The sequence below is a fragment of the Leptodactylus fuscus genome, chromosome 11 (assembly GCF_031893055.1).
Source record: "Leptodactylus fuscus isolate aLepFus1 chromosome 11, aLepFus1.hap2, whole genome shotgun sequence".
Taxonomy (NCBI): Eukaryota; Metazoa; Chordata; class Amphibia; order Anura; family Leptodactylidae; genus Leptodactylus; species Leptodactylus fuscus.
This window is the reverse complement of record NC_134275.1, coordinates 9,748,802-9,770,927: the sequence shown is the minus strand read 5'-3', so window position 1 is coordinate 9,770,927 and position 22,126 is coordinate 9,748,802. Positions and strand designations below refer to the sequence as shown.

General features: G+C 43.2%; 1 protein-coding gene across 1 annotated transcript in view; it reads right to left on the bottom strand.

The window, feature by feature from the left end:
* The window catches only part of DDX31 (DEAD-box helicase 31), a 34,642-nt gene that overhangs the window by 6,414 nt on the left and 6,102 nt on the right, over nt 1-22,126 (bottom strand). Inside the window, exons 13-18 of the mRNA XM_075260282.1 lie at nt 21,746-21,895; nt 19,245-19,304; nt 16,259-16,309; nt 14,063-14,202; nt 13,657-13,732; nt 6,732-6,843 (exon numbers count right to left, since the gene is read on the bottom strand). Of these exons, the coding sequence (XP_075116383.1) occupies nt 6,732-6,843; nt 13,657-13,732; nt 14,063-14,202; nt 16,259-16,309; nt 19,245-19,304; nt 21,746-21,895 (589 nt within the window). The remainder of the gene's footprint in view (nt 1-6,731; nt 6,844-13,656; nt 13,733-14,062; nt 14,203-16,258; nt 16,310-19,244; nt 19,305-21,745; nt 21,896-22,126) is intronic.

Below are 22,126 nucleotides of genomic sequence, written 5' to 3'. Positions count from 1 at the left end.
GAATATAACTACTATAATACTGCACCTATGTACAAGAATATAACTACTATAATACTACCTCCTATGTACAAGAATATAACTACTATAATACTACTCCTATGTACAAGAATATAACTACTATAATACTACCTCCTATGTACAAGAATATAACTACTATAATACTACCTCCTATGTACAAGAATATAACTACTATAATACTACTCCTATGTACAAGAATATAACTACTATAATACTACCTCCTATGTACAAGAATATAACTACTATAATACTACCTCCTATGTACAAGAATATAACTACTATAATACTACTCCTATGTACAAGAATATAACTACTATAATACTACCTCCTATGTACAAGAATATAACTACTATAATACTACTCCTATGTACAAGAATATAACTACTATAATACTACTCCTATGTACAAGAATATAACTACTATAATACTGCTCCTATGTACAAGACTATAACTACTATAATACTACTCCTATGTACAAGAATATAACTACTATAATACTGCTCCTATGTACAAGAATATAACTACTATAATACTACCTCCTATGTACAAGAATATAACTACTATAATACTGCTCCTATGTACAAGAATATAACTACTATAATACTACTCCTATGTACAAGAATATAACTACTATAATACTACTCCTATGTACAAGACTATAACTACTATAATACTACTCCTATGTACAAGAATATAACTACTATAATACTACTCCTATGTACAAGAATATAACTACTATAATACTACCTCCTATGTACAAGAATATAACTACTATAATACTGCTCCTATGTACAAGAATATAACTACTATAATACTGCTCCTATGTACAACAATATAACTAATATAATACTACTCCTGTGTACAAGAATATAACTACTATAATACTGCCCACTATGTACAAGAAAATAACTACTATAATACTACTCCTATGTACAAGAATATAACTACTATAATACTGCCCTATGTACAAGAATATAACTACTATAATACTACCCCTATGTACAAGAATATAACTACTATAATACTACTCCTATGTACAAGAATATAACTACTATAATACTGCTCCTATGTACAAGAATATAACTACTATAATACTACTCCTATGTACAAGACTATAACTACTATAATACTGCCTACTATGTACAAGAATATAACTACTATAATACTACTCCTATGTACAAGAATATAACTACTATAATACTACTCCTATGTACAAGAATATAACTACTATAATACTACTCCTATGTACAAGAATATAACTACTATAATACTACTCCTATGTACAAGAATATAACTACTATAATACTACTCCTATGTACAAGAATATAACTACTATAATACTACCTCCTATGTACAAGAATACAACTACTATAATACTACTCCTATGTACAAGAATATAACTACTATAATACTGCTCCTATGTAAAAGAATATCCTATTAATATTATAAATGTGAAAGTTTGTGGGTTTGTGAGTTTGGATGTTTGTTCCTCAATCACGGAAAAACCGCTCCACCAATTTGGCTGAAATTTTCCACAATCATAGTTAATACATCCGATTGCGCAATAGCCTACTTTTTGTCACAATAGCACACATACGTTTGGGCCAGGACCCCCACAAACCCCAAACTCACACCACCAGCTCTGCAATCTCACACACTTTGGACCATAGCAAGCCACAAAATTCATATTGCCCTCTGCAGCCTCGCCCCTAACCCCACACAATCACATTCACATATACTTTACCACTTTGCCCCTCACCTTAACGATACTCCAGGAGGCTCTCTTTAACGCTCCGGAGCAGCCATGTTTGCCGACCCCCACCACTCTGACAATCTGCGACACCGCCCACCCATGTCAATACCCCTAGGCGTCTAATAAATGCAAAAAAATTTTTTTTTTTAAAAAAAGTAAAAAAAATATAAAAAAATAAATAAAAAGGATTAAAAATTCAAATCACCCCCCTTTCCCTAGAACACATATAAAAGTATCCCCACATCCGAAATCGCCCGCTCTACAAAGCTATAAAAATATTTTTCCTGTTCGGTAAACGCCGTATAGGGAAAAATGGTCAAAAGTGCCAAACCGCCATTTTTTCCCTGTTTTGATTCTGATAAAAATTTGAATAAAAAGTGATCAAAGCAATAACATTTCCCGAAAATGTTAGAACTACAAAGTACACCCGGTCCTGCAAAAAAAAAAAACGCCCTATACATCCCCGTACACGCACGTATAAAAAAGTTACGGCTGTCGGAATATGGCGACTTTTCAAAAAATAATTTTTTTCAACAGTTTTGCATTTTTTAAAGGAGTCAAAATGTAAATAAAACCATATAAATTTGGTATCCCCGGAATCGTAACGAAACACAGAATACAGGGGACAGGTCATTTTGGTTGCACAGTGAACGCCGTAAAACCAAAGCCCGTAAGAAAGTCGCAGAAATTCATTTTTTCTTCAAATCCACCCCATTCTGAATTTTTTCCCTGCTTCCCAGTACATTATATAGAATAAATAATGGTGGCATCATGAAGAAAAATTTGTCCCAGGAAAAATTAAGACCTCATATGACTCTGGGAGCGGAGAAATAAAAAAGTTATGGGGTTTAGAAGGAGGGGAGTCAAAAACGAAAATCAAAAAATGCCATCGGCGGGAAAGGGTTAACTTCAAATACTTCTGTCCCAAAGTCACTATATAAAGTTTCTCACAACACCGTATATATAGCAGCTCTAATACAAAGTAACTTCAACACAAAAGTCTCACGGATTCTCTGAATTACAGCAAAAACAAGATACAAAGTTACATTTCATATCCCATACCTTATACACAGTACGAAAACCTTACCCACGCCTGTATATACCCACTGCTACAATCACCGCAGACGAAGTCGCGGGTATCAGCTAGTAACTGCTATAATACTGCTCCTATGTACAAGAATATAACTACTATAATACTACCTCCTATGTACAAGAATATAACTACTATAATACTACTCCTATGTACAAGAATATAACTACTATAATACTACCTCCTATGTACAAGAATATAACTACTATAATACTACCTCCTATGTACAAGAATATAACTACTATAATACTACCTCCTATGTACAAGAATATAACTACTATAATACTACCTCCTATGTACAAGAATATAACTACTATAATACTACTCCTATGTACAAGAATATAACTACTATAATACTGCTCATATGTACATGAATATAACTACTATAATACTGCTCCTATGTACAAGAATATAACTACTATAATACTACCTCCTATGTACAAGAATATAACTACTAAAATACTACTCCTATGTACAAGAATATAACTACTATAATACTATTCCTATGTACAAGAATATAACTACTATAATACTATTCCTATGTACAAGAATATAACTACTATAATACTGCTCCTATGTACAAGAATATAACTACTATAATACTACCTCCTATGTACAAGAATATAACTACTATAATACTACCTCCTATGTACTAGAATATAACTACTATAATACTACCTCCTATATACAAGAATATCACTACTATAATACTGCTCCTATGTACAAGAATATAACTACTATAATACTACCTCCTATGTACAAGAATATCACTACTATAATACTGCTCCTATGTACAAGAATATAACTACTATAATACTACCTCCTATGTACAAGAATATAACTACTATAATACTACCTCCTATGTACAAGAATATAACTTCTATAATACTACCTCCTATGTACAAGAATATAACTACTATAATACTGCTCCTATGTACAAGAATATAACTACTATAATACTACTCCTATGTACAAGAATATAACTACTATAATACTACTCCTATGTACAAGAATATAACTACTATAATACTACCTCCTATGTACAAGAATATAACTACTATAATACTACTCCTATGTACAAGAATATAACTACTATAATACTACCTCCTATGTACAAGAATATAACTACTAGAATACTGCTCCTATGTACAAGAATATAACTACTATAATACTACTATGTACAAGAATATAACTACTATAATACTACTCCTATGTACAAGAATATAACTACTATAATACTACCTCCTATGTACAAGAATATAACTACTATAATACTGCTCCTATGTACAAGACTATAACTACTATAATACTACTCCTATGTACAAGAATATAACTACTATAATACTGCTCCTATGTACAAGAATATAACTACTATAATACTGCTCCTATGTACAAGAATATAACTACCGTATTTTACGGACTATAAGGCGCACTGGACTATAAGCCGCATTGCCCATGAGCGCCTTATAGTCCGTCTTGGTTCATATATAAGGCGCACCGGACTATAAGCCGCAGTCCGGTGCGCATTATATCTTATTGAAAGCGGCGGCAGGCAGACTTTGCCAGCGGCCGCTTAACCCCCCGCGTGCCAGCCGCCTCTATTGGAAGCGCTCGGCAGGCGAGGAGGGGCTCTATCAGCAAAATCATGCTGATAGAGCCCAACCGTAAACGTTAGATTAAACTACCCCCCCCCACCCCCCCCCGTTTTAAAATAAAAGCCTGAAACAGAATGTGAAACTTACCGAGCGGTGTAGGGTGGGCGGGCATTCAGGCCTCCTCTTCCTCCGATGTTCCGTCCTCCTCCGGCGCTCGCAAGCTGATAATGGCCAGGGCACATGCGCAGTAGAAGCATTATGATATTGCGCATGCGCCCAGGCCACTATCAGCGAGCGCCGGAGGAGAAGGACGGAACATCGGAGGCAGAGGAGGCCTGAATGCCCGCCCGCCCTGCACCGCTGGGTAAGTTTCACGTTCTGTTTCAGCGTGACAGCAGGGCTGCCGGACACTTCCTATTCATTTCTATGGGAGCAGGCATGCGAGCGCTCCCCATAGAAATGAATGGACTGCTTTTTTCCATTCATTTCTATAGGGAGCGCTCGCATGCCGGCTCCCATAGAAATGAATGGGAAGTGTCTGTCCATTCATTTCTATGGGGAGCGCTCGCATGCCTGCTCCCATAGAAATGAATAGGAAGTGTCCGGCAGCCCTGCTGTAACGCCGGCGTGTACGGCTGTGATACACGCCGGCGTTCGGTAGTGTGAATGCACCCTTACGGTGCCTTTTATGTATGTATGGAAGCGGCACGCAGTCTTTGCCGCCGCTTCCATCCATATATAAGCCGCACCGGACTATAAGCCGCACTTACGATTTCTGAGGAAATCGTAGGTTTTTATGTGCGGCTTATAGTCCGGAAAATACGGTACTACAATACTGCTCCTATGTACAAGAATATAACAACTATAATACTGCTCCTATGTACAAGAATATAACTACTATAATACTGCTCCTATGTACAAGAATATAACTACTATAATACTACCTCCTATGTACAAGAATATAACTACTATAATACTACCTCCTATGTATAAGAATATAACTACTATAATACTACCTCCTATGTACAAGAATATAACTACTATAATACTACTCCTATGTACAAGAATATAACTACTATAATACTACTCCTATGTACAAGAATATAACTACTATAATACTACCTCCTATGTACAAGAATATAACTACTATAATACTACCTCCTATGTACAAGAATATAACTACTATAATACTACTCCTATGTACAAGAATATAACTACTATAATACTACTCCTATGTACAAGAATATAACTACTATAATACTACCTCCTATGTACAAGAATATAACTACTAGAATACTACTCCTATGTACAAGAATATAACTACTATAATACTACCTCCTATGTACAAGAATATAACTACTATAATACTACCTCCTATGTACAAGAATATAACTACTATAATACTGCTCCTATGTACAAGAATATAACAACTATAATACTGCTCCTATGTACAAGAATATAACTACTATAATACTACCTCCTATGTACAAGAATATAACTACTATAATACTACCTCCTATGTACAAGAATATAACTACTATAATACTACCTCCTATGTACAAGAATATAACTACTATAATACTGCTTCCTATGTACAAGAATATAACTACTATAATACTGCTCCTATGTACAAGAATATAACTACTATAATACTGCTCCTATGTACAAGAATATAACTACTATAATACTACCTCTTATGTACAAGAATATAACTACTATAATACTACCTCCTATGTACAAGAATATAACTACTATAATACTACCTCCTATGTACAAGAATATAACTACTATAATACTACCTCCTATGTACAAGAATATCACTACTATAATACTGCTCCTATGTACAAGAATATAACTACTATAATACTGCTCCTATGTACAAGAATATAACTACTATAATACTACTCCTATGTACAAGAATATAACTACTATAATACTGCTCCTATGTACAAGAATATAACTACTATAATACTGCTCCTATGTACAAGAATATAACTACTATAATACTGCTCCTATGTACAAGAATATAACTACTATAATACTGCTACTATGTACAAGAATATAACTACTATAATACTACTCCTATGTACAAGAATATAACTACTATAATACTGCTCCTATGTACAAGAATATAACTACTATAATACTACTCCTATGTACAAGAATATAACTACTATAATACTATTCCTATGTACAAGAATATAACTACTATAATACTGCCCCCTATGTTCCAGAATACGGTATATCTAATATAACATAGCAGGACATTTCTTACCCTTCTTTGCAGATAATGCCGCCTCATTGCTGCCATGTACGTAATCTTCAAACTTTGTCTGTAAGACGGTGGCCCTTTCTCGTACAGCCTGGGGGTCTGCTGAGTTGGCTTTCTGTGGTGGGGGGGTAAATTAAAAGCTGGTGAGTGCGGTGGGTGAATAATAAAGGCGTTTAGAATAGATTTAATAACAGTATAATGACACAGCGATCGTCTCCGGGGCCGGGGGGGGGAGGGGTAATCCTTCCAATATTAATGGTAAAAGAAGAGAAATTACACTGTAATAAAATGTGGGCAGGAGGCGGGGGGCGCTCATGAGACAGCACTGTGCATTAACCCTTTCTTCAAAGTTGTTAAAAACTCAGCTCAGGCAATTCAATATTAATTCTGAAGTTATCCAGTTTTCTCAACACAAGTAAATGAGACAAAGCACACTACAACACGAGCAGACAAAACTGGAATTCTGCACTTAGGGAAAGCTGGGTGGTGACTAATATCGCCATTATGACAAGTCTCACTGGTGTTGCCACTCATCTTTTCTGAAGTACCTGAATGGAGTATTTTTCATACTGATATGTAGCCTGACTAAACTGTTGAGCATATTCGTAGACATTCAAGTACTGCTTCTAGAATGAAATGGCTGATAACATATAGTAATAGTAATAGATTGTATTCCCCTGTCCTACAGTCGGCCTCTCCTCTCCTGACATGGCTGATAACAGATAGTAATAGATTGTATTCCCCTGTCCTACAGTCGGCCTCTCCTCTCCTGACATGGCTGATAACAGATAGTAATAGATTGTATTCCCCTGTCCAGTGGCGTAACTAGGAATGGCGGGGCCCCGTGGCGAACTTTTGACATGGGGCCCCCCCTCCCCAAACCGATGCCGAAGACCTCGACTGACCCCCTCCTCCGCACTCTATTATGTCCCTTAGTAAGCCCTGCACACAGTATTATCCCCAATAGTGTCCCCTGCACACACAGTATTAACCCCTATAGTGTCCAATGCACACACAGTATTAACCCCTATAGTGTCCCCTGCACACACAGTATTAACCCCTATAGTGTCCCCTGCACACACAGTATTAACCCCTATAGTGTCCCCTGCACACACAGTATTAACCCCTATAGTGTCCCCTGCACACACAGTATTAACCCCTATAGTGTCCAATGCACACACAGTATTAACCCCTATAGTGTCCAATGCACACACAGTATTAACCCCTATAGTGTCCAATGCACACACAGTATTAACCCCTATAGTGTCCAATGCACACACAGTATTAACCCCTATAGTGTCCAATGCACACAGTATTATCCCCCATAGTGCCCCCTGCACACACAGTATTTACCCCTATAGTGTCCCCTGCACACAGTATTATTAACCCCTATAGTTTCCAATGCACACACAGTATTATCCCCCATAGTGTCCCCTGCACACACAGTATTTACCCCTATAGTGTCCCCTGCACACACAGTATTATTAACCCCTATAGTTTCCAATGCACACACAGTATTAACCCCTATAGTGTCCAATGCACACACAGTATTAACCCCTATAGTGTCCAATGCACACACAGTATTATTAACCCCTATAGTGCCCCTGCACACACAGTATTATCCCCCATAGTGTCCCCATATGTCCCACTGTGGACACCTATAAACATTTATTATACTCTGGGGTCTGAAAAGACCCCAGAGTATAATAATCGGAGACCCGGGGGATTAAAACCATTAAAAGAACAGAGATAGTTGCTTACCTGTTCCTGTCGGCTGTCCTGTCCGCTCTTGTCCAGCTTTAATGACGTCAGACGTCACATGACCCGGGATGCTGGCCTGGGTCATGTGACGTCAGAGACGTCAGACACAAATGACGGAGGCCTGGCAGGATCGCGGAGAGGTAAGTAACACTGTTTTTTATGTTACCTTACCCCTCCCGGTGCGCCGATCATTATACTCGGGGGTCTGCAAAGACCCCCGAGTATAATGATAGCCTCTGTGGGCCCCGCGGTGTCACTTGCCGATCCCGGCCCAGCCAGGATCGGCAAGTGAATGGGGCCCGTAACGGACTTTTTTTAAAAAAAAAAAAAAAAAACGCAGCGGTAGCGGCTGTCACCGGGCCCCCTAATGGCCCGGGCCCTGTGGCAGCTGCTACTGCTGCTACCACGGTAGTTACGCCCCTGCCCCTGTCCTACAGTCGGCCTCTCCTGACATGGCTGATAACAGATAGTAATAGACTGTATTCTCCTGTCCTACAGTCGGCCTCTCCTCTCCTGACATGGCTGATAACAGATAGTAATAGATTGTATTCCCCTGTCCTACAGTCGGCCTCTCCTCTCCTGACATGGCTGATAACAGATAGTAATAGATTGTATTCCCCTGTCCTACAGTCGGCCTCTCCCCTCCTGACATGGCTGATAACAGAGAGTAATAGATTGTATTCCCCTGTCCTACAGTCGGTCTCTCCTCTCCTGACGTGGCTGATAACAGATAGTAATAGATTGTATTCCCCTGTCCTACAGTCGGTCTCTCCTCTCCTGACATGGCTGATAACAGAGAGTAATAGATTGTATTCCCCTGTCCTACAGTCGGCCTCTCCTGACATGGCTGATAACAGAGAGTAATAGATTGTATTCCCTGTCCTACAGTCGGCCTCTCCTCTCCTGACATGGCTGATAACAGATAGTAATAGATTGTATTCTCCTGTTCTACAGTCGGCCTCTCCCCTTCTGACATGGCTGATAACAGATAGTAATAGATTGTATTCCCCTGTCCTACAGTCGGCCTCTCCTCTCCTGACATGACTGATAACAGATAGTAATAGATTGTATTCCCCTGTCCTACAGTCGGCCTCTCCTGACATGGCTGATAACAGATAGTAATAGATTGTATTCCCCTGTCCTACAGTCGGCCTCTCCTCTCCTGACATGGCTGATAACAGATAGTAATAGATTGTATTCTCCTGTTCTACAGTCGGCCTCTCCCCTCCTGACATGGCTGATAACAGATAGTAATAGATTGTATTCCCCTGTCCTACAGTCGGCCATATGTGAATATGAAGGAGATACGAGTCTCAGGCTGCCCCTCAGGATATCTAAAGGAGTTTTGTCTCATATAACCAGATCCTAACAGATGTCACAGCTGGGGGTTTGTTACAGTGTAGACAATGCTCCGCGAGCTGTGACGCCTCTCCTCCCAGTCTTGAAACTTTGTTCCATTGTATCGGTGCAGTAAAGGTCTTGGCCGGACACCTCTGTAACAGACCCTCAGCTGTAAGCAGTAATACACCGGGGCAGTATTCACTGACAGCAAGCAGATCTATAGGAAACGGCAAGGAACTATAAGACGCCATCGATCGGAGTGAAGCGCGAATCCCTCCCCCCATCCCCCTCCTCACGCAAACACAAATATCATATAATAAAATAACATCATAAACCTGAATTTTAGGCTACAAATGATCCCGCCACAAATCCGCGGCGAGGTGAGCGCCTATCCCTTTAAGTCCCGCTGTCAATGGAACTTTTTCAGATTTTTATTATTATTTTTTTAATATTAATGCAAAATTGCGCAAGTTAGGCGTCTGCCCAGGTGGACACAATCCGGCGATATTAAAACTAAAGCACTTTAATAACGCAGGAAATACAAAAATATAATCCCGCGTCGCCGCCATCTCCCCCCTCCCCCTCCTCGCACGCCCCTCCATCCTGTTAACATCTCCAGATTAATGAGAAGAAGAAAGGGGAGCGGCAGCGAGGGGGGGGGGGGGTGAGAGGTAACGGGGGTCTGTGTGAACACAACACTACTTAAAGTAATATTGGAAAGCCGGCTGGCCGGGGGGGAGGGGGGGGAGCGAGCAGGGAAAAAATCCCGCTAAAGCGTTAAATAAACAGAGCCCAAGCCCCGGCTCAATCCCTCTGTTGGTTACTGTAGACTTTCTGTAACAGGGCTCAGAATAGATCTCAGATCGGCAGGAGAAGGCGAGAGAGTCTTCAAGAATTCCAATAAAGACCTCAAATTGAAGCCTGCCCTGCTGAGAGAGCGGCAGAAAATTAAAGAGCGCTCAATCTTAAGTGACAGATGACTTGTCTCAATGTCACAACTGCCAGGGGATTAGTGATAATATGACAATATATTACAAAGGGAGGGGGGAGGGGGGAGAGGCTCGGGGATGCGGCTCCCCCTCTCCGGAGCCAAGATCTCCTTAAGTAACATCTCGTCTTCTTCCACCTGCTACATCCTGGCCACAAGACAGAGGCTCAATGGAGGCCAAGTGACCTGGAGAATGATGGTATATGCGGCCGCTATATAGAGGATGGACGCAATGTATGAAAGTGTATGGCGAGGAAGTGGAGACGATATATTGTACTCCAAAGCTGCGCTCACTATTCTGCTGGTACAGTCACTGTGTACATACATTACATTACTTATCCTGTATTATACTCCAGAGCTGCGCTCACTATTCTGCTGATACAGTCACTGTGTACATACATTACATTACTTATCCTGTATTATACTCCAGAGCTGCGCTCACTATTCTGAATACTCCAGAGCTGCGCTCACTATTCTGCTGGTAGTATTATACTACAGAGCTGCGCTCACTATTCTGCTGGTGCAGTCACTGTGTACATACATTACATTACTTATTCTGTATTATACTCCAGAGCTGCGCTCACTATTCTGCTGGTGCAGTCACTGTGTACTTACATTACTTATCCTGTATTATACTCCAGAGCTGCGCTCACTATTCTGCTGGTACAGTCACTGTGTACTTACATTACTTATCCTGTATTATACTCCAGAGCTGCGCTCACTATTCTGCTGGTACAGTCACTGTGTACAGACATTACAATACTTATCCTGTATTATACTCCAGAGCTGCGCTCACTATTCTGCTGGTGCAGTCACTGTGTACATACATTACATTACTTATCCTGTATTATACTCCAGAGCTGCGCTCACTATTCTGCTGGTGCAGTCACTGTGTACATACATTACATTACTTATCCTGTATTATACTCCAGAGCTGCGCTCACTATTCTGCTGGTACAGTCACTGAGTACATACATTACTTATCCTGTATTATACTCCAGAGCTGCGCTCACTATTCTGCTGGTACAGTCACTGTGTACATACATTACATTACTTATCCTGTATTATACTCCAGAGCTGCGCTCACTATTCTGCTGATACAGTCACTGTGTACATACATTACATTACTTATCCTGTATTATACTCCAGAGCTGCGCTCACTATTCTGAATACTCCAGAGCTGCGCTCACTATTCTGCTGGTAGTATTATACTACAGAGCTGCACTCACTATTCTGCTGGTGCAGTCACTGTGTACATACATTACATTACTTATCCTGTATTATACTCCAGAGCTGCACTCACTATTCTGCTGGTACAGTCACTGTGTACATACATTACATTACTTATCCTGTATTATACTCCAGTGCTGCGCTCACTATTCTGCTGGTAGTATTATACTCCAGAGCTGCGCTCACTATTCTGCTGGTGCAGTCACTGTGTACATACATTACATTACTTATCCTGTATTATACTCCAGAGCTGCGCTCACTATTCTGCTGGTACAGTCACTGTGTACTTACATTACTTATCCTGTATTATACTCCAGAGCTGCGCTCACTATTCTGCTGGTACAGTCACTGTGTACAGACATTACAATACTTATCCTGTATTATACTCCAGAGCTGCGCTCACTATTCTGCTGGTGCAGTCACTGTGTACATACATTACATTACTTATCCTGTATTATACTCCAGAGCTGCGCTCACTATTCTGCTGGTGCAGTCACTGTGTACATACATTACATTACTTATCCTGTATTATACTCCAGAGCTGCGCTCACTATTCTGCTGGTACAGTCACTGAGTACATACATTACTTATCCTGTATTATACTCCAGAGCTGCGCTCACTATTCTGCTGGTGCAGTCACTGTGTACATACATTACATTACTTATCCTGTATTATACTCCAGAGCTGCGCTCATTATTCTGAATACTCCAGAGCTGCGCTCACTATTCTGCTGGTAGTATTATACTACAGAGCTGCACTCACTATTCTGCTGGTGCAGTCACTGTGTACATACATTACATTACTTATCCTGTATTATACTCCAGAGCTGCACTCACTATTCTGCTGGTACAGTCACTGTGTACATACATTACATTACTTATCCTGTATTATACTCCAGTGCTGCGCTCACTATTCTGCTGGTAGTATTATACTCCAGAGCTGCGCTCACTATTCTGCTGGTGCAGTCACTGTGTACATACATTACATTACTTATCCTGTATTATACTTCAGAGCTGCGCTCACTATTCTGCTGATACAGTCACTGTGTACATACATTACATTACTTATCCTGTATTATACTCCAGAGCTGCGCTCACTATTCTGCTGGTACAGTCACTGTGTACATACATTACATTACTTATCCTGTATTATACTCCAGAGCTGCGCTCACTATTCTGCTGGTACAGTCACTGTGTACATACATTACTTATCCTGTATTATACTCCAGAGCTGCGCTCACTATTCTGCTGGTACAGTCACTGTGTACATACATTACATTACTTATCCTGTATTATACCCCAGAGCTGCGCTCACTATTCTGCTGGTGCAGTCACTGTGTACATACATTACATTACTTATCCTGTATTATACCCCACAGCTGCGCTCACTATTCTGCTGGTGCAGTCACTGTGTACATACATTACATTATTTATCCTGTATTATACTCCAGAGCTGCGCTCACTATTCTGCTGGTGCAGTCACTGTGTACATACATTATATTACTTATCCTGTATTATACTCCAGAGCTGCGCTCTCTATTCTGCTGGTGCAGTCACTTTTCTGGCATCTAGTCTATAACTAGCCCTCTATATACCGCCATTTTCTCACCTTCCCACGCTTTATTATGAGGAAATCCTCCATCAGCAGGTTGGTTAGTATTTCCTCCATCTTGATCTCGGAGACACTGAGAAGACGACAATGTTATAACATTACAGATGAATACACAAGACCCATCAGGAGCTACTGGAGGAAGATACCAAGTAATAGGAAGAGCTCATGTTACTTGTATAGTGTGTGTGTGTGTGTGTGTGTGTGGGGGGGGGGGGGGGGGGGGGGGGTGACGACTGTCTATGGCCTCCAATATGGTTGACTGTGCCTGAAACATCTCATGAGACTTCCTTTCCCATCACACTCAGTTATAAAAGGTTTCAATACTCCGCCCCCATAACATGAAAAGGTATTCAGTGGTACTGCAATCCAAAACCTCATTATGAAAGTAAGTTGTGTGTCCTACCTGATCTTGTGATTCTCCAAAGTCTGGACATATTCAACTTCAGATGGGATTAGGAAGAGCAGACTACTGCCACGGGCGCCGAGACGGGCAGTACGTCCAACACGGTGAATATACTCTGCAGCAGATGCCGGAGCGTTGTACTGTGGAGAATATTAAAGGTAAAAAAAAAAAAAAAAAAAAAAAAAAAAATCACACAAGATCATTTCATGCATACATGTATATACCGTATATAGTACATATTACACCAAGCGCTCACTGTCATAATGTCACATGAATAGGAACTTACAGTAGTCAGAAATACACATCTAACAAGGCAAGACCATTCCACTTTAATCTATGGTGCAGTATTATAGTAGTTATATTCTTGTACATAGGAGCAGTATTATAGTAGTTATATTCTTGTACATAGGAGTAGTATTATAGTAGTTATATTCTTGTATATAGGAGTAGTATTATAGTAGTTATATTCTTGTACATAGGAGCAGTATTATAGTAGTTATATTCTTGTACATAGGAGCAGTATTATAGTAGTTATATTCTTGTACATAGGAGTAGTATTATAGTAGTTATATTCTTGTACATAGGGGTAGTATTATAGTAGTTATATTCTTGTACATAGGAGCAGTATTATAGTAGTTATATTCTTGTACATAGGAGTAGTATTATAGTAGTTATATTCTTGTACGTAGGAGGTAGTATTATAGTAGTTATATTCTTGTACATAGGAGTAGTATTATAGTAGTTATATTCTTGTACATAGGAGGTAGTATTATAGTAGTTATATTCTTGTACATAGGAGTAGTATTATAGCAGTTATATTCTTGTACATAGGAGGTAGTATTATAGTAGTTATATTCTTGTACATAGGAGGTAGTATTATAGTAGTTATATTCTTGTACATAGGAGCAGTATTATAGTAGTTATATTCTTGTACATAGGAGTAGTATTATAGTAGTTATATTCTTGTACATAGGAGTAGTATTATAGTAGTTATATTCTTGTACATAGGAGTAGTATTATAGTAGTTATATTCTTGTATATAGGAGTAGTATTATAGTAGTTATATTCTTGTACATAGGAGTAGTATTATAGTAGTTATATTCTTGTACATAGGAGCAGTATTATAGTAGTTATATTCTTGTACATAGGAGGTAGTATTATAGTAGTTATAATTTTGTACATAGGGGGCGGTACTGTAGCAGTGTATTATGTACATTAGTATACCGCCTGTATTCCCCTCTGGCACCACAGTTATTATGGCCGCTGCCATCTCATCAGTGCAATAACTTTCTCAATGTGTGGTGATCATTTCTCAGATTTGCCCCATCTCTCCTGTTGGGCTGAGTAGATATAGAGTTAGACACAGACAGACATTTTTCAGCCCGGGTTCTAGAACTTGAAGCTGTGACACGGATATCTTGACAGGGAGAGATGTGTGTGCGGTGAATGACGTATTGTTGGGATGAATTCTTGCAGCCCTAATTACCCCACATATAACACTGAGCCCGGCCTTTCCCGGCAGCCCATGAGGAATATATCAGATGCCAGTGCAGCTCCTTAACACTAGAAAAGAAGGATGTGTTCAGATGTGGCTGTCAGGGGAACGCTGCGCTCTGACATGTGAAGACAAAATGCATGCTAGATGTGGAGCTAATGGGCCCAATCTCCAGAGAAGCTGTCCTCTGCCGATCTCTCCCTCTCACCCCGCTCCCTGTCTCATCGTTAGCCTGCTTGCATCTATTCTCAGAGACACCGCTGAGGAGACGGATGGGTAGGTGACACCGGGCAAGCTCAGCAATCTTAAGGCTGCAGCCTGGCGCTTGATGAGTGAATCAGGGCGAGAGCAGGGTTCTATACAGCAGGGATGTTTGTATATACATACACGTAGGAACACGGTCACCTGCCAGCCCCAATTTATACAGGGAACGGCTGGAGATATAAGAAGCCTCGGCCCCTTCTCCATCTTTCCTGCAGGGTAAACACACACTTCCCTAGTATCATGGTATTTATGGAGATGGGCGACTGTTCTTGTGAGTATCAGTGGGCATAGAGTAAAAACAATGAGGTTCAATGCTGCTAGTTAAATATTAGGATGGTTCACACCAGACCAGAGTATTTAAGATGAGAAGTGAAATAAAATTACCCAGTAGTAGACCTCTGCAGAAGGTAGGGGTGAGAGGGATGAGAGAGACTTACCTGTACAATCCAGGTGACTTGGGGGAGATCCAGGCCCCGAGCAGCAACATCCTGGGAAAAAGAATAAAGATGTCAGACCAGATTCCATCCATCTACACATGATAGAGCAGGGAGAGGTCCTGGGGTACACAAGACTAAGGTGCAATATAGTTTATGTAGATGTGCTTCTATGCCATGGGTGCAGGACTGAGTGAATGCTCATATCGCATGGGTGCAGGCTGTGTGCATTCTCATGCAGCATGGGTGCAGGGCTGTGTGAATGCTCATGCAGCATGGGTGCAGGGCTGTGTGAATGCTCATGCAGCATGGGTGCAGGGCTGTGTGCATGCTCATGCAGCATGGGTGCAGGGCTGTGTGCATGCTCATGCAGCATGGGTGCAGGGCTGTGTGCATGCTCATGCAGCATGGGTGCAGGGCTGTGTGCATGCTCATGCAGAATGGGTGCAGGGCTGTGTGCATGCTCATGCAGCATGGGTGCAGGGCTGTGTGCATGCTCATGCAGCATGGGTGCAGGGCTGTGTGCATTCCCATATCACACGGGTGCAGGTCTGTGTGCATGCCCATATCACACAGGTGCAGGGCTGTGTGCATTCCCATATCACATGGGTGCAGGTCTGTGTGCACGCCCATACCACAAGGGTGCAGGGCTGTGTGCATGCTCATATCGCATGGGTGCAGGGCTGTGTGCATTCCCATATTGCATGGGTGCAGGGCTGTGTGCATGATTATACCACATGGGTGCATGGCTATGTGCATGCACATACCGTATGGCTGCAGGTCAGTAAGCAAGCTCATACAGCATGGGTGCAGGGCTGAGCGCATGATCATGCAACAAGGGGACAGGGCTGAGAGCATGCTTATATCGCATCGGTGCAGGGCTGTGTGCATGCTCATACCGTATAAGCGCAGGGCTGTGTGCATGCTCATACCGTATAAGCGCAGGGCTGTGTGCATGCTCATGCCGCATGGGTGCAGGTCTGTGTGCATGCTCATACCGTATGGGAGCAGGTCTGTGTGCATGCTTATTCAGCATAGGTGCAGGTCTGTATGCATGCTCATACCGTATAAGCGCAGGGCTGTGTGCATGCTCATACCGTATAAGCGCAGGGCTGTGTGCATGCTCATGCCGCATGGGTGCAGGTCTGTATGCATGCTCATACCGCATGGGGACAGGGCTGAGTGCATGCTCTTATAACATGAAGGCAGGGCTATGTGTATGCTCATAAAACATGGGTAAGCTCATATGACTAATACAGTACAAGTATGATAGTATAATAGCTGAAGGATAATCTGAGCATCAATGAGAGGAACATGTGCAGGAAGGACGAGCTCAGTCCTCAGAGCCATTGCTGCGCGGGATAAGGCTGACTTTCTTCCAATGTAACCCCAGACTGCAGCAGAATTTAGTGCGTCCACCTTGCCCGTTCCTGGCGTGGTGCCTACCTACAGCTCATCTTCACTGTGGCATCAGAGGAGGAGGAGGGAAGAGGAGAAGGGGGGAGCAAAAAGGTCATTTAGAAAATGTTTTGCTGTTTACTCAGCCACGTTAACTCGTGTTGCCATATTCTGGTGCCTCCAGCCAAGAGTCTTGGCCTCCCGTGCACGGCTCAGCCTGACTTTATTACTCAGCCCAATCTGTCGCCGTAACGGCGGGGGACCCTCCCCTGCTGGGGCCTCTCTACGCTCGGCAATAATGACTTTTGGCAGGACGGAAAGGGCGGGACGGCTGCCTCCATGTCTCTGGCGGAGATGTTCGCCCTGCTAGCTGCCATACTGGGTGTGCTTCCACGGTAAATAAATGAGTCATTTTAATCCGGCTGACAGGCGGGCACCTGAGCAAGCTGATTTCCATCTGTGCCTTCCAGGGCTCGCAGAGGAAGCTCAAGCAAGCAGAACTAAGTCTGAGCTACACCAGTCAAATCATCGATTTACCAGGTGCGCCGTTCCAACTTGCTAAGAATATATCTTTGACTTCAGCAAGTCATTACGCCCGAACCATCTACCTGTCCCATTGAGGAAAGTGGCGGCATGGCCCAGCCTCCTCCCCTGGTGCCGAAGCGGTTAATCGGAGCTCCTCCTCCTGGATAAGCCGTTTTCGGCACTAATTACTCTAGATGGGTGTAATTTACAAGTTGGCGGTGGGTAGGACGCTCCAAGCTTCACACGTTCTCCGATCAACAGCTGCCACGATTAGGTAGCTAATTGCGCTGCCTTCTGTAGCGGGCAGCAGGCTGGCGGGCCGTACGATGGCGATCACAAACTGGCTGCTGCTGAACCGTGCCAGAGCCGCAAAGAAGGGATATTAAACTCAGCCGTCTCCTGCCAGTGGAGGGGAGATGAAGGGCATACGAGGGCCGGGCACCAGGAGGAGGCGCCGCTTTCTGACACCTGCCAGGCCAGAGTCTTCCACCTTCTTCAAGGTCTAGGCAAGGTCTGGGAGACAGAAGGCTAGAGGTTTACTGTCAGGAAATTGCAGGAAAGACAATTCCCCAATCTGTACATCACGACAACTGGGCAGACATGGGGCGCCAACCTGCTGCCCGGGGCACATCTGGGGTCTCAGGGCCGACAATAAATCTGCTACCTGTGTTTGCAGCCCTGCTGCCTGAATTTTTACAGTTTTAGCCCAGACAGTCAGAACAGGAGAAGTTAGCTACTTCCTCCCTTGCTAATGTCTCTGTTGGACTACAACTCCCAGCATTCCTTGCAATTGTATTGTGTAACGATGAGGGAAATACTTCTGATCTTTCCTTCTCTGATACCAGAATGTAATCAATGAGAGGAATGGGAGGATGTCCTCACGGTTACTGACTACCAGCAAGAGCTGAAGGAGCTGGAAGGGCTTCAGGGTGATCTTTGACCGATGCAATGCACTAAACATGGATCAATACAATGTACACAATTGCAGATTCACCATCTTCAGACACTTCAATGATCCCGTGCATCCAAGTTGGGGGTCACATATGATAGTAACAAGTCTACTCACCGTACACAGCAGGATCCCGGCCCGGGCGGCAGTGAACTGCTGGAAAACATCCGTCCTTTCCTGTAATCCAGAATACATGGAGTGTAATAACAGTATATTATATAAACTAGTATTTACATCTTCAAGTCAAGAGTATATCTGGATCTGGAAAAGCTGGATTGGGTCCAGAAATATCACTATCATTACTTTTAAGATTTCTTCTTGCAGCCAGTGAGTGCACACAATATGGCAGATTTATACAGCCTTCATCTCTCCTGCCCAGGGTAAGATGTGATAATACATAGAGGAACCTCTCCTGCCCCCTGCAGTCTGGTAGCAGGAGGTGTTCTGGTCTGGGCAGGTGGTCTGTATTTCTGGAGGGGTCTGGGGTATAGATTTATTTAGGGTACTTGGTCTAGAAACCATTCCATCTTGGTCTGGTCTGCATTTATTTAGGGCGTCTGGTTTGGAGAGCATATATACTTATATACCAGCAAGTGTCATATCATATATGATATATAGAGAGATGTAGCCCAGAGTCCATTGCCTGGTCTGCGCTATGGCAGTACTAACTGAGCTACATTTAAAATCCCAAGTCCTGGGCAGGGTGTGCAGGTTTTTAGTGCTGAGCCCGCGGTATCTCCTGCAGCATCTCCTGCTGGGCAGATTAAAGGGATCCGGTTACTGGGATGATTTGTGCCTTTGTATCCGCCAGCATTGTCCCCTGCACTTACTGCGGGGTGTGGCCGCTTAAAATAACAGGGGAGCAAGGAGGATACTATTAATTTGTTTCCAATGTGAGATGGAGTGCCGCCATCTGGGAGACCCTGTTTAGTTCCATTAAGGCTCCTAATGTGAGGACATCAGGAACTAATTGCCCCCCATGCCTTGCCCTCCCTGGGAGGCGGCCAACGAGGCGGTGAGCAGCTGGTCAGGAGAGGATTAGTCCAATAAAGACCCTCAGGTGGCCATGAGGATGAAGACGGCTGCACATTTCCAGCGCTCAAACATCACCAAACCTGCTGCTAATGTGACACTTATTGTGCCCGAGCGAGGAGCAAAGAGAAGGCGGAGGTCAGGAGGCTGCCGCTACAGCTCACTAATAATGTGCGCTGCATCATGGCAGGTTTAGGGTACAGGGTAATGACAGAATGACACTCGGGGTACAGGATAATGACAGGCTGATACTCGGGGTACGGGATAATGACAGGCTGACACTCGGGGTACGGGATAATGACAGGCTGACACTCGGGGTACGGGATAATGACAGGCTGACACTCGGGGTACGGGATAATGACAGGCTGACACTCGGGGTACGGGATAATGACAGGCTGACACTCGGGGTACGGGATAATGACAGGCTGACACTCGGGGTACGGGATAATGACAGGCTGACACTCGGGGTACGGGATAATGACAGGCTGACACTCGGGGTAAGGGATAATGACAGGCTGACACTCGGGGTACGGGATAATGACAGGCTGACACTCGGGGTACGGGATAATGACAGGCTGACACTCGGGGTACGGGATAATGACAGGCTGACACTCGGGGTACGGGATAATGACAGGCTGACACTCGGGGTACGGGATAATGACAGGCTGACACTCGGGGTACGGGATAATGTCAGGCTGACACTCGGGGTACGGGATAATGTCAGGCTGACACTCGAGGTACGGGATAATGTCAGGCTGACACTCGGGGTACGGGATAATGTCAGGCTGACACTCGGGGTACGGGATAATGTCAGGCTGACACTCGGGGTACGGGATAATGTCAGGCTGACACTCGGGGTACGGGATAATGACAGGCTGACACTCGGGGTACGGGATAATGACAGGCTGACACTCGGGGTACGGGATAATGACAGGCTGACACTCGGGGTACGGGATAATGACAGGCTGGCACTCGGGGTACGGGATAATGACAGGCTGACACTCGGGGTACGGGATAATGACAGGCTGACACTCGGGGTACGGGATAATGACAGGCTGACACTCGGGGTACGGGATAATGACAGGCTGACACTCGGGGTACGGGATAATGACAGGCTGACACTCGGGGTACGGGATAATGACAGGCTGACACTCGGGGTACGGGATAATGACAGGCTGATACTCGGGGTACAGGATAATGACAGGCTGATACTCGGGGTACAGGGTAATGACAGGCTGATACTCGGGGTACAGGATAATGACAGGCTGACACTGGGGGTACAGGATAATGACAGGCTGACACGGGGTACAGGATAATGACAGGCTGATACTTGGGGTACAGGGTAATGGCGGGCTAACACTCGGGGTACAGGATAATGACGGGCTGATACTCGGGGTACAGGATAATGACAGGCTGACACTCGGGGTACAGGATAATGACAGGCTGACACTCGGGGTACAGGATAATGACAGGCTGACACTCGGGGTACTGGATAATGACAGGCTGACACTCGGGGTACGGGATAATGACAGGCTGACACTCGGGGTATAGAACAATGGTGACTACACCACCCGTCATCCACTAACCTCTTGCTCCATGTTCCCGTGCAGGCGCAGGTACACGGCCTGGTCTCGGCGGTCGCTGGGCAGGGGGAGGACATTGCTGAGCAGGGTATGATGGAACTCCACCAACTCACAGCTCGGGAAGAAGACAATCATCTTTGGTTTTGGATCACACTGGAATAAATCAATAAAAGAAAAAAGTGAAGGTGCAGCTCCAACCACAGAGACACCCCAAAAATATATATATGTACACAAGGAAGGAATGACAGGACATCAAGGAGGACCAGGCCATAAGTTACATATCACATGAGATGGTGCGGCAGTTGTGGTGGTGGAATCTCATGGCTTCCATTTAGGCCGCACCGCCCTCACCATGGGCTGACTCAGACCTGAATGGCCGTCACA